The following is an 11,800-nucleotide window of genomic DNA, read 5'->3' as shown; positions in this document are numbered from 1 at the left end:
CAGAGCTGTGGGGACAGAGAGCTGTGGTGGGAAGCAGGTGGTCCTTGGACATTCGTACCACCCTCAGGGGTCCCTGCCCAGTGTGGCAGAAGACTGGGGAGGAGCAAATCTCCTCTGCTCTGTTCACTCCAGTGTTCCTTCCCTACAAGGGACCCCATCCTCAATGCAGGGGGATCCTGCTCCAGCCCTGCCCAGGGGGGCTCTGCTGGGAACATCCCTGTGGGCAGCCCTGGCAAAACTCACAGCTCCCTCCAGCACTGGGATCACGCTGGGGTGTAAGAGCAGATCTAGCTCCAAGCTGGGGTATTTGCTAGAGGATCAAAGCCAAAGGAGGAGACAAAGGGCGTGGGGTGATGATAGAGGCTTCCCCTCCCCAAGTCCCTCCCCACTGTGCCTGGCCAGCTGCGAGCACAGGCGCCGGCAGCTGCAGACAGGGCGGAGGCAGCAGGGAAGATGTGCACAAAGTTCTGATACAGTTTTTCAGACTGGGAAGGGAGCTAGGAGGGTCTGTGAAAGCAGGAGAGGTGTGGGGTCAGTACAGCAGCTGGCAGCCCCCCAGGATGGAGGAGCCAGGGGGCTCAGAGGGGATCCTGGCGGATCACCTGACCTGCCAGGCTTTGGGAGATGGCTCTCAGGGAGGCACAGAGCAGACAAGCCAACAGGTCTAAAGTTTCAGCTGGTTTTAATACTGTCAGAGACACCCCGGAGCGGGGCTGCCGCCACCATCCCACCCAGGCTCCCTTGGCCCCACGGCCAATTCACATCCCAGCAGGCAGGGGAAGCATCGCTGCCAGCCCAGGACTGCCCGCCTGCGCTCCCACCTGCTGGTGCCGGGTCTCACTCATCTCCTACTGCTAATCCTGAGAGCATTGCAAGAGGCTCCTCTCCACCCCACAAAAAGGGAAAAAAAAATCAGGTTACAAAAAGGGTCACGGCACAGCTCTCTACCTGCTGCATTTGGGTGGTTTAACTACCACCTTTCCCATTTTTTTCCATATCCTTGTGGCTACAAAACCATCCCCACTACCAGATCTCAGTCCCCCTGGTCACCACTAAGCTCTGGGGACAATGGACCTCTAGACACCCCAAACCGCAGTGAGCTGGGGATGGCAGCAATGCTGAGACTTGGGAGGACACTGGAGCTGGCACCCCAGGAAGGGGAATGGGGAATGCCTGCCAAAATGCCAGCCATGGCGCCTGCTGGAGCATCCAGCGGGTAGAGCCACCAGCAATGGGGACCCAGTGCCTCTTGACAGGAGCCATTTCATCACTCCCCTCACACTATGCAGTGCTGACACCACAGGCAAGGATATCCAGGGCCTGGCAAAATGGGCCTGGTACAACAGCTGAGTTTTTTCAGAGGATTTTCAGAGCCCCAGCTTGCAGACGTGCAGGGAGCAGGAGGGACAACGGAGGCTGCAAGCCCAGGGTGCCTGCCCTAAGCCCCTGAAAACTGCTGAGCCCCGAGAAGGTGCAGGCAAGGGACTGCCACTGGCTGCAGACTCTCTGCTGGAAGCAGAAGCAAGAAGGGGGAGAAAATTTGTCCCCAGCTTTAGCTGGGAGCATACAGCCAAGCCCTGATTGCAGGAGAGGATCCCCCAGCCGAGTCCCAGTTGCAGGGGAGGGTCTCAGCCCTGGCTGGCACGGCAAAAGGGCAGGAGCCGTCCCCACATCCCACCTGCAAGGGCCCCGTAAAGTGCAGTGCTGCAGCCCCAGCACCAACGCGGGGCAGGGGAGCCCTCTCGGCTGCCTCCCGACTGTGGGGACATGGAGAGGGGGTGTGAGGTCGGAGCAGGAGCGGGCAGGGGCGGGCAGGGCGCAGGCCGGGCGGCGGGGAAGAGCAGCCCCGTCCTTCCTCCTCACGCGCCTACTCATCGCAGCCCAGCAGCTCCACGCGCAGGGTGATGCGGTTGTGCCAGGCCACGGGCAGGATGCGGACGAAGCGGGCGTAGAAGGGCACGTCGAACACGTTCTTCTTATGTGAGTAGTTGTCACTGTTGCCATGGAAGATCTAGGAGGGGAGAGGTGGGTGTCAGCGCTGCCGGGACCTCCCCACTGCCACCCACCCCTCCCCACCACGGCATCCCTGAGCCCCAGGAGGTCACTGCTCACCTTACCCTGCCCACACCCACCTTGGTGCTGTTTGTCTGGCCATCCCGGTATAGGGTCCAGGACGTGCCATTGTCACTGTAGGCCACCTTGTAGGCTGCCACATACTGGATGTGCCCAAAGTCACGGGCTCCTTGTGTGATGATTCCTGTCACCTTCTTCTGGTCCCGGAGGTCGATCTGGCACAGGGACAAGGCTTGTCACAACTCCTTTGTAGGGGTGGTGCTCCTACCCTACAGCACGCTTCATGTTCCAGAGGCATTCAGGATGAGCTGGCCCTCAGGGGTCAAGAATGGAGAAAACACCACTCGACCCCCAGCCCAATGCCAGGCAACACATAAAACACTACTGTGAAATATCTGATCCTTCAACACTCACAGCATTTCTCAAGGCAATCTAAAGTGGGCGCAAACCCACCGCCTCAGTGCCCTTGCCCGCTCCCGCCATCTCCACCTTTTTTGCTGAAAATGTCAATGTGGGAATGACAGCAAAAAATCTCCATTCAAAAAAAATTAAGGATTCCCAGAGGAAATGCATTTCCACTGGAAAGCAGTTCTTGCTGAGAAAATATGCCGTTCAGCACAGGCTGACATTTGGGTTCTGAGATGGTTTCTGTTCTCTTTACTCTGCCACGCTGCGCTACTGCTGCTGGCACAGGGTAAACCAGCAAAGGAGCTGAAGGTCTCCTTAATTCAGTTCTTTTTCCATGCTCATCAAGGGCAGTCCCAGCTATACAATATAAATCCTGAGTGTATATGTAAATCTATACACACATACACAAACAGTCTGTGGTGCAACAGCCCAACTCAGCGTGTCATCCCGACCCTAACAGCCAACGTCTTGATAAGCTGGTTTATTTAGGGCTGTGAAACAGCTGCTTTTAATCATTTCCCAAATAAAAAGTGGGACAAATATCTAAACTGCTTTGTCCTATTATGTCATGGAATCATGTGAAAAGTATAAAAACAGGGGAGGAAAGGAAACTGAGAAGGAAATTTCAAAACTATTTGTTTCCATTCCAGACTGAGAAAAGCAAACCTGATTTTTTTTCTGCAAAACAGAAACATGGTGTTCTGGGCAGCCAGAGGGTCATGGGACAGTCACCTCAGGCTGGGATGGCATTTCCTCAAGGGGTGATGCAGAGTTGGGGTGCTGTATGCTTGATGTACCCACGAGGTACAGAGGCAGCACCACCTTGTCCCTACGGGCACTGACCCAGAGCCCCAGGACTGCTGCTAAAACCAGTGGCTGTGGTCCCATCCTGACCTGCCCCTGTGACCCCAGCTCGGGGAGTGTGCTGCCGGGCCGTGTGCCCCACAGCAAGGCACTCTGCCCACCCCATCAGGGGTGCCCATCCTCCTTCCAGCCACCTCAGCACAGGAGGTGAACCCCAGGCACACGAGGTGGCCCCAGACACAGCAGGAGAAGCTGGGGAGGAGACACGAGGTTACAGAGGGAGGGCCCGGAGACCCACCTGCAGCCACTCGGACTGGCCGTTGTGCAGCGCGGTCCAGGCGTTGGTTTTGCCCGTCATGTCCAGGCGAGCGTAATGGGGGTGCCAGGTAAAGGCATCGATGCCCCAGGTCTTGTAGACGCTGGAGGCTGTGATCTGCTGGTCGGAGATCAGGCGGGATTTCATGCCCAGAGGCTCCGAGCAACCTGCCGTGTTGAAATACACTGTAACACAACAGTTTACACAGGCAGTGAAAGGGAAAGAGTCCACAGCACCGACGCGAGCAAAACCCCGCAGCCCTGCCAAGAAGCCATCCCCCACATTCCCACGTTTCCATTGCCTGGAGCAGCAACAGGGCCAGGCAGGGAAATGCTCGGCAGAGGTATAGGGCTGCCTTTTCCCGGGATTTTTAGCTCCCAGCTATTCCCTGTCTCACAGTGCCTCCTGCTGCAAAGACAAGCAGATGTCCCTACAGCACAGCACAGCCCTGGAATACAGAAAGCTTTGGCAGGAGGCAGAGGAGGATGTTTTCATGAGTGAAGAGAGCAATGTAAAGATATCCCCAGCCAACATCATGGATGGCACCACACCCACATAGCAGCAGGATAGGACCCAAGCCCCCACAGCGTCCCACTCCCACACACACGAGTCCCACTCGGCTGCTGGAGATGTGCCACAGGGCAGGAATGTGGGCGGCACAGGGAAAGGGCTCACCCCTCACGTTTCCCAGAGTACTTTGATCCTCTAGTGCTTTTCAAGCTCCCCGGCAGGAAAAGCAGCCAGTTCACAGCTGGAGCTGACAGGGAGGGGACACAATAAAAAGTCCTGGCTTGGAAGGTGTTAGAGGTGTTAGCAGCACGAGAATGCAGCTCAAGCTGGCTGAGCCAGTGGGATTAACAGCTTGTGCTCCCCAAACGCACCCCAGGGTATTTCCAGGCACCAGCCTCAAGAAAAACAAGCACTGACAAATCCCTTGTGCTGAGTGATCATGACCAGGACAAGGAGTGATGCCCTGCTCCGTGTCACCCCCTGCCCTGTGGCCCCTGGGGAGGGGAGAGCCACCAACATTTACCGTTCATCTCGCAGCCGATGAGCTCAAAGCGCAGCGTGCAGGCGCGGCGGCACATCACGGGGTAGATGCGGATGAACTGGGCCGTGATGGGGGGGTTGAACATGTTGGTCTTCATGGTGCCATAGTCCATGTTCCCCTCAAAAACCTGCAACAGTGAGCAGGGCTGAGTGGCCTAGCCCTCCCATGGCCTCCTGCATCAAATCCCTTGCACAGCAGACGGACAGACCTCAGCATTGCCAATGGCAAAAGGGCAGAGAGGGGAAAGCTGGGCTCTGCTCTCCTGCCCTGGAGCAGTGCATGACTTTGCAGCAGTTTCAACACCCTCAACAGAGCTTTGCAATGCTTTCTAATTCATCCTCACCCCCACAGAGCCACACATGCAGCAACATCCACTTCCTCCCACTATCACAATGCTCCACAAATTACGAAAAGCATAGAGGTAACTCGCTTCTTTCTTTTTAACACAACAAATAGAGTCAGGTCATGTTTTCATGCATTTTTTTCCACTGCTGCAGAAACAAGAGGAATTTTTTGTTTTTGTTAAGCAAAGCAGATACTCACAACCATTTCCTGGATGCTTAAAAATCCACCAGGAGACGCTTGCCATAAAGAACTGAGAGTGGAGAGCACTGCAATCTATGAGTATTTCTGCTCTGAGACACACTCTCAACTAGTGCTTGGTGCAGACACACAAGCCACCCAAGCTGTTCAGTAGCGCTGTCAGGCCATGCCAGTTCCCAGCGTGCCAGTGATAAAGATATTATCTGAATGACCTAAATATGTCAGTGCTGCTGCTTTGATTATGCTTATTATGGTCAATTAAACAGAGGCAGAGAGTACTTCTTGGCACTGGAACTCCCTGTGCCATCTCGCTACTAGGATGGCTCCCAACACAGCTTTGGCCCAGGTCAAAAGCATTTTTCCACACACAGGGACACTTTGGGATGCAGCTCACAGCCACTCCAGCATGGGGTGGGGGGAGCTGGGACACCCTCTACGCAGAGAATCACAGCCCACCTTGTCTACATTCAGCTTCTCATCCTTGAAGAAGGTGAACTCCCGCCCGTCCAGGCTGTAGGCGACTTTGTAGGCGCGGACGAACTCCTGCTGCCCCACACGGCGCGCGCCCTGCGTGATGATCCCGCTCAGCCGCATCTTCCGCAGCAGGTTGGCCTGTGGAGGGGAGGAGGATGAGTAGGGCACAGCTCGGAGGGGGTGCACAGCCCCTGCACCCACCAGCACCGCCAAGCCTGGATGGGAGGGTGGGCTTACACTCAGCATTGGGACCAGGAGAGAGGTTGCTCGGGGCACTATGACTTCCCCCAGGAAAAAGCCCTCCCTCCATCCCTCCAGCCCTGCATCCCACGGTGAGCAGACCAGGGATCACCACCCCAGGTTCCCATCTTCTTCCAACAGACTCGCCTTCTCCAGGCACATCCCAAGATGCCCCTGGGTGGAACCTTGCTGCAGAAATTTAGCCCCACATTTGCCACCAGGAGCAGGGAAATCCCATGACAGCAATGCTGCAAGATCAGCCACGGCTACCGGGGTTGCTCTCTATGCTGGTCCTCCCAGTCCTGCCGCAGGTACCTGGATCCAGGGGCTCTTGTCATAGTTGCTGGAGGTCCAGGCATTGACAATGCCGTGGTTGTTGAGGCGAGCAAGCTCCGGCCCCCAGCGCTGGAGGCCGAGGAAGCCGTAGTAAACAGAGGATGCCGAGAGCTGGGCGTCAGAGATGGCTCCTCCTTCCATGCCCAGGAGAACAGCACAGCCTGGGGACAATGGGAAGATCAGGGCCAAAGAGAGACAGTAACCAGGGAGCAGAACTAGGGGTCATTTGTTTCTTTTCTGGGGACAGAGAAAGAAATGAAGGCCAGTCCTAGGATCTGGTTGTCCCCAGGGTGTCCCCTGCTCGTCAGCCCTCATCCAAAACCACACCATCCATCTGTCCCCCTCACAGTACAGAGGTCTGGGGTGAAAGGGCCATCCAGGAGCCACCCCAGAGAGGAGACAGCAGCTTCCCAAGGATGTTTCCTCCATTAGGACCAAGCTGGCTGGCATCAAGGGCAGCCAGCACACCAGCACCCACAGCTGCCCTTCAGATCCCCTAACCCAGTTGGTGAGATCTCTCCTTGGCACACTGGCAATGACAGACAGAATAGCGGGGAAAAGGGAAGGAAAAGGAATTCTGTACACTTAGTGCCAGGGACTTACGGACGTGGCAGGTCTTCCCCAAGAATGGAGAAGGACACTTGCAGGTGTAGTCACCATCCAGGTCCAGGCAGGTGCCTCCATTTTTGCAAGGTTGGGAGGAGCACTCGTTCTTGTCTAGGAGACAGAGTGGGGGAGCTCAGGAGGTGATCCCAGGACCAATCCCGGAGAGGAGACCCCTCATTTGGTGCAGCGGGAAGAGAGGAGGCATCCCCTTTGCAAGGGCCATGGCAGAATCCCTGCTGATAGGGTGGCACAGGTTGAAGCTCTAACCCAAGGAGCCATCTACACCACATCCCCACTGAGTGCAATCACAGGGGTGCACTGGGACACTCAAGGCTGGGAGCCCACACAGAGCAGGTTGAGCCTTGAGGCATCCCTTGTCTCATTACTCGAAGCACTGTGTCCCTCCAGAGATGCAGAACAAGGCTCAGACACAGCCTGTCCCTGTGCCATGGTCCTTCCCTCCACCCTGCAAGTTGCAAAACAGCCCATGGGCCCTGACAGAAGCTGGTGTCCCACACAGTCACAGATGCAAACACCCTCTAGCTGTTATCCCAGAATTGTCCAGAGGGACTCCAAGCCTTAGTGAAGAAGCAGCTTCCCCTGGCCCCCTCACACCACCATACTCACTGATCTGGCAGTGCACCCCATCGTACCCCGCGGGGCACTTGCAGATGTAGTCAGTGAAGACGTCCCCCCGGTTTGGGACCAGCTGGCACTCGCCATTGTTGTGGCAAGGATTGGGGTGGCAGGGGCCTGGGGAAGGGAAAAAACAGCTGTAATACAGGCACAGGTGGAAAATAAGAGCATCCAGTGGGCTGCCACTCCCCAAAGATGTTGCATTCCCCCCAGGCGTATCCCGTCACCGTATTCATGCTTGGATCTCCTCTCTATGTGTCCATCCGCCATTCGCAAGGCCAGACCCCAGGGGCAGTGGTGCAGGACCACAGCAAGGGCATACTAACTTCCTGCAAGGCTCCTGGCCTTCATGGAGCACCCGGGAGAGGGTCAGCTCCTCACCTTTCTCCGTCTCATTGCAGTCAATCCCAACGTAGCCCTCAGGGCAGATGCAGAAGAAGGGGGCCTCATTAATCCCAGTCAGGCAGGTGCCCCCATTCTGACAGTGGTTCACATCGCAGAAGTCACCTGGGAGCAAAGCCATGTGTCACTGCAAACCATCCCCGAGGCAGGCATCCACCAGAACCCCATGGATGCACACGAAGGCATCCCAACCCAAAAGCAGGAACTAGCCTGCTGCAGATTCCCCGGGGAGGGGAGCACCTGGTAGGGACCGACTCATGGATCCTGCACAGGGCTGCTGGCATTCAAGAGTGATGGTTAAGACCAGGAGCATGAGAGAGCAGCAAGGACCTGCTCTGCTCTGGCACATTAAAAAAGGGGTTTAACAGAGCCTGCACATCAAAGAGAGGACAGGGGAAACCCAGGGCTTTGGTGCATCAAATGTTTCTGACATTCGGCTGGGAAGCAGGGATGGCCAGGCTGGGGTGCACTTGGGCACGAGCAGGACAGGATCATTCAAGGGAAAGGGGCTGGTGCCACTGCTGGGTTTTGCTCATGAAAGTTTGTACTTATAAGAACACAAACAAAAAAAATTGTAGGGGGAGCCTGCATGCCTCAATTCCCAGATGCTGGAGACACGCAGGGAGGGAGTACAGAGTCCATCCCTGCAGAACATCTGCCAGACTTTCATCAGTCTCCAAGCAGCTCTCACAAGGCAGCCCCAGCTCACAGACAGGTTCCCCCAGGGAACTGGTAGGGCTGCACCATCTTCTCTGCCTGTTCATCCGCTTCCAGCATCTCCCATGGTATAGGGTTTACGCAGCAAGGTGGTGGTGGTGGCAAGTGGCTGGAAGGGTGGCTCCTCCAAGAAGACACCAGGAGGTGCTCCCATGTTGGAGATAGTCAGTCCCAGACAATGCCAAAACAGACCCTCTGCTGCCCAAAGCCATGCCCATCACCCACACTCGGGTTGCTTCTGTGATAATAAACCCAAGACAAAGTAAAAAACACTGCACAGCAGCTGTGGGCAAGGAGCGAGAAAAATGTGAAACAGCCTTGCAGACACCCCCTTATTCACTTGCAGAGAATAAGGAGGGGAAGGACGTGCTCCAAGTGCTGGAGCAGGGATTCCACTGCAGCCCATGGAAAAGACCTGTCTCCTTGCAGCCTGTGGAGGACCACAGGGGAGCAGATATCCACACCGCAGCCCACAGAGGACGCCAGGCTGGAACAGTCTCTTCCTTATGGACTGTATCTCGCGGAAAGGACCCACAACAGAGCAGCCCATGGGAAGGACCCACGCTGGATCTTTGCCTTCTTTTTCCCACCCTATCCTGTTGAGGAGGGGAGTGAGTGAAGTCAGCCCACCGCACCCATCAACCTTCTGCTCCCCATTGCAGGGTTGAATCAGATTGCAAGAGCTGGGCTGAAATTCCTCCCACCCTTAATTAATTCTGCCCTAAAAGCTGCAAGATGGCAACATTCTCCATAAACCCATATCAGATTTCCACAGAACTGGCTGAAAGCCTCAGTAACTCCTCACCAAGAGCTAGGACAGCACATCCCTTGATGGCAGGCTCTTCTCTGCCACGCTGCAGGAGTCAGAGCAAGGGCTGAACCCAGGTGGAGACCCAGGAATAACCCTTCACTACCTGCATGACCTGGAGAAGGTGGAAGTTAACAAGCTGTGGGCTCGCTGCCCAGACCCACACCAAACAGCGCAGTTCTCATTAGCCTAAGCTACTATTCAGTGAGCTCCTACTCATTAGTCCTATAATAGCAGGACTCCTTCGAGTTAATCCTACTCTTCCTGACACTCCACATCTGCAGGGTACACACTGGTGGCAGACAGACCAACATCAGATGAAGGTTTCCAAAAAGATGCTGTAGCTCCCTTAGCCCAGCCTCAGGAGGCAGAAAAACTTGGGCAGCAGTTCAAGTTGCTGCCTCCACTGCCCAGCCTGTTCTGCATGACCTCATGCTCCATCAATGCGCTGCCATGAGCTACACCATGGGAAGAGAGGGCTCCTGCTGATACTGGGGATGCCTTTGCCCCACGCCCCTCCACAGGTCTCAGGCACATCCAGCCTCCTCATCCCAAGGATCTCTCCCGGCAGCCAGCCAAGACCTTGCAAACAGAACAACCTCTGTTCAGCAGCGGCTGCCTCCCCAGGCACGGAGCACCAAGGAACGTGTCCTCCCCAGCATCCTCACTGCCTCCAGCGCGGGAGTGTCTGGGGTGGGACACCGCAGCAAAGCAGCAAGGGCTCCTCCCAAGGTCAGGACAGGAGGGGTCCCAGTTTTATACTTCAGTTATTCCAAGTAACTGGACTCCCTTTTATTCCCTCCCAGGAATAATCCCTTACGTGGTGGGTCTCGGTAGCCAGCCCCCTTCCTAGCAGTGAGGCACACAGGTCACATTTTCCACTGTAGCAAGCAGTTTTGGATGCTCCCGTTTCTGGGCTGTTTTGGGCCTGGTTTCGGAGCAGTTCAGCATCTCCATCCTCCACACACACATTTTTCTCCGGTCGGGGACAGAGCTGTCACAGACTGAACACTCAGGAACCAAGGCAACAAAGATCAGCCACCGCTTTTGAAAATGTTTGCTTATATGAACCCACAGGCTGGCTGGAAGGCAAAAATAACATCCTCCAAATACTGCGACAGCTCATTCCAGCAGGGCTGGGGGAGGTCAGGTCTCGAGAGGGCAAAAAGGGCACCTCAGCCCAGGAAGAGTGAACACAAACAGGGCCTTCCTCAACTCTTCCTGCTGCCCTTTGTCCCTTGGCCTGGAGCCTCCACTTGGGCTTTGCTCCCCTTTTCTCTGGTCTTGTCCATCCCTTTTTGGAGCCAATCGCCCCAGACATGACCCACAGGGTGATGACGGTGCTGCTACTCCCCGGGGTTCCCCTGGCCAGGCCAGCCGGGCGCGCAGTACCAGGCGGTCCCAGGGAGGTTGTTTACATTGTGGGTTATCTCAGCCTGAGAGCACGGGATAACCCGGCTGAGCGACTCACGGCTCGGGAGCGAGGACGGGGCGACGGACACGAGTTCCTCTGCTCCTGCAGTGGCAGCCCTGGGGCTGCACACCCTCTCACTCGCACCCCTGCACCCCACATACGGCAGCTGGGACCCGCTCACCCTGCACCCCACATCCTCTCGCTCTGCATCCGAATCCCCAGCACCGCGGATCCTCAGCATCCCGACTTCCCCTGCACACCGGACAACCCCTGCACCCTGGATCCCCTGCACTCCGGATCCCTCGCACTCCAGATCCCCACCATCCCGGGATCCTCGGTACTCTGGATCCCCTGCTCCTCACGCTCCCTGCACCGCGGATTCCCTGCATACCGGACAACACTGCACTCCAAATACCGGATCCCCAGCACCTCAGGCTCCTCGCCACCCTGGGTCCCCTGTAACACGGGACTCCTGGCACCCCTGATCTCCGTCACTCCAGCACCCCACGCTCCCTGGCAGCGAGGTTTTCCTGCACCCGGGCTCCTCGGCATCCCGGGCTCCCCGGCACTCACCGGACACGAGCAGCAGCAGCGAGAGCCCCACCGCCAGGGCGAGCAGCAGTCGGAACGACCTCGCCATCCTCATGTTGCGTCCCGAGCCGCGCCGAGCCGAGCCGTGCGATCCCCACCGAGCCGCTCCGCTCCGCTCCGCTCGCCGCGGGACTCGGGGCGGGCAGTGACTCAGCCCGGCCCGGCGGCCCCACGTGCTCCGCCGCCCGCCCCCGGGGCGGGACCGGGACCGGCCCCGCCGAGCCTGGCGCAGCCCCACCGAGGGTCCGCGACCCCGGGGAGCCCCCTCGGGAGGTGCAGGCAGCGCTGGGGGTGCAGGCAGCGCTGGGGGTGCAGGCAGCAAAGGGAGCACCGCAGCCAGCCGGGGGTGCAGGGTTCAGGCAGGCAGCAGGAGGGAGAGAG

General features: G+C 57.2%; 1 protein-coding gene across 2 annotated transcripts; it reads right to left on the bottom strand.

The window, feature by feature from the left end:
• Nucleotides 1-665: 665 nt before the first annotated feature.
• MFGE8 (milk fat globule-EGF factor 8 protein) lies at nt 666-11,574 on the bottom strand. Of its 2 annotated transcripts, none has more exons than XM_027688500.1 (10): nt 11,402-11,574; nt 7,869-7,994; nt 7,479-7,604; nt 6,849-6,962; nt 6,225-6,406; nt 5,652-5,807; nt 4,635-4,779; nt 3,584-3,786; nt 2,133-2,288; nt 666-2,011 (listed from the first exon to the last, which is right to left on the bottom strand). In XM_027688500.1, exons 1-10 carry the CDS (start codon nt 11,472-11,474, stop codon nt 1,868-1,870), a joined length of 1,425 nt encoding a protein of 474 aa, XP_027544301.1. In that variant the 5' UTR covers nt 11,475-11,574; the 3' UTR covers nt 666-1,867. The 2 variants fall into 2 exon arrangements, with proteins under 2 accessions (XP_027544301.1, XP_027544303.1); XM_027688502.1 differs by having other exon boundaries at nt 3,584-3,768.
• Between the last annotated feature and the right edge of the window lie 226 nt (nt 11,575-11,800).

The sequence above is a fragment of the Neopelma chrysocephalum genome, unplaced genomic scaffold (genome assembly GCF_003984885.1).
Source record: "Neopelma chrysocephalum unplaced genomic scaffold, ASM398488v2 Primary Assembly neopelma1_75, whole genome shotgun sequence".
Classification (NCBI taxonomy): Eukaryota; Metazoa; Chordata; class Aves; order Passeriformes; family Pipridae; genus Neopelma; species Neopelma chrysocephalum.
This window is presented reverse-complemented; position numbering and strand designations above follow the sequence as displayed.

Excerpts from the sequence above, each read along its gene's own strand:
- MFGE8 (XM_027688500.1), bottom strand. The coding sequence starts at position 11,474 with ATGAGGATGGCGAGGTCGTTCCGACTGCTGCTCGCCCTGGCGGTGGGG. Across the intron at positions 7,605-7,868 it reads CTGCAATGAGACGGAGAAAG|GCCCCTGCCACCCCAATCCT; the intron begins GTGAGGAGCTGA and ends TCCCTTCCCCAG. Across the intron at positions 5,808-6,224 it reads ACAAGAGCCCCTGGATCCAG|GCCAACCTGCTGCGGAAGAT; the intron begins GTACCTGCGGCA and ends TCCCCTCCACAG.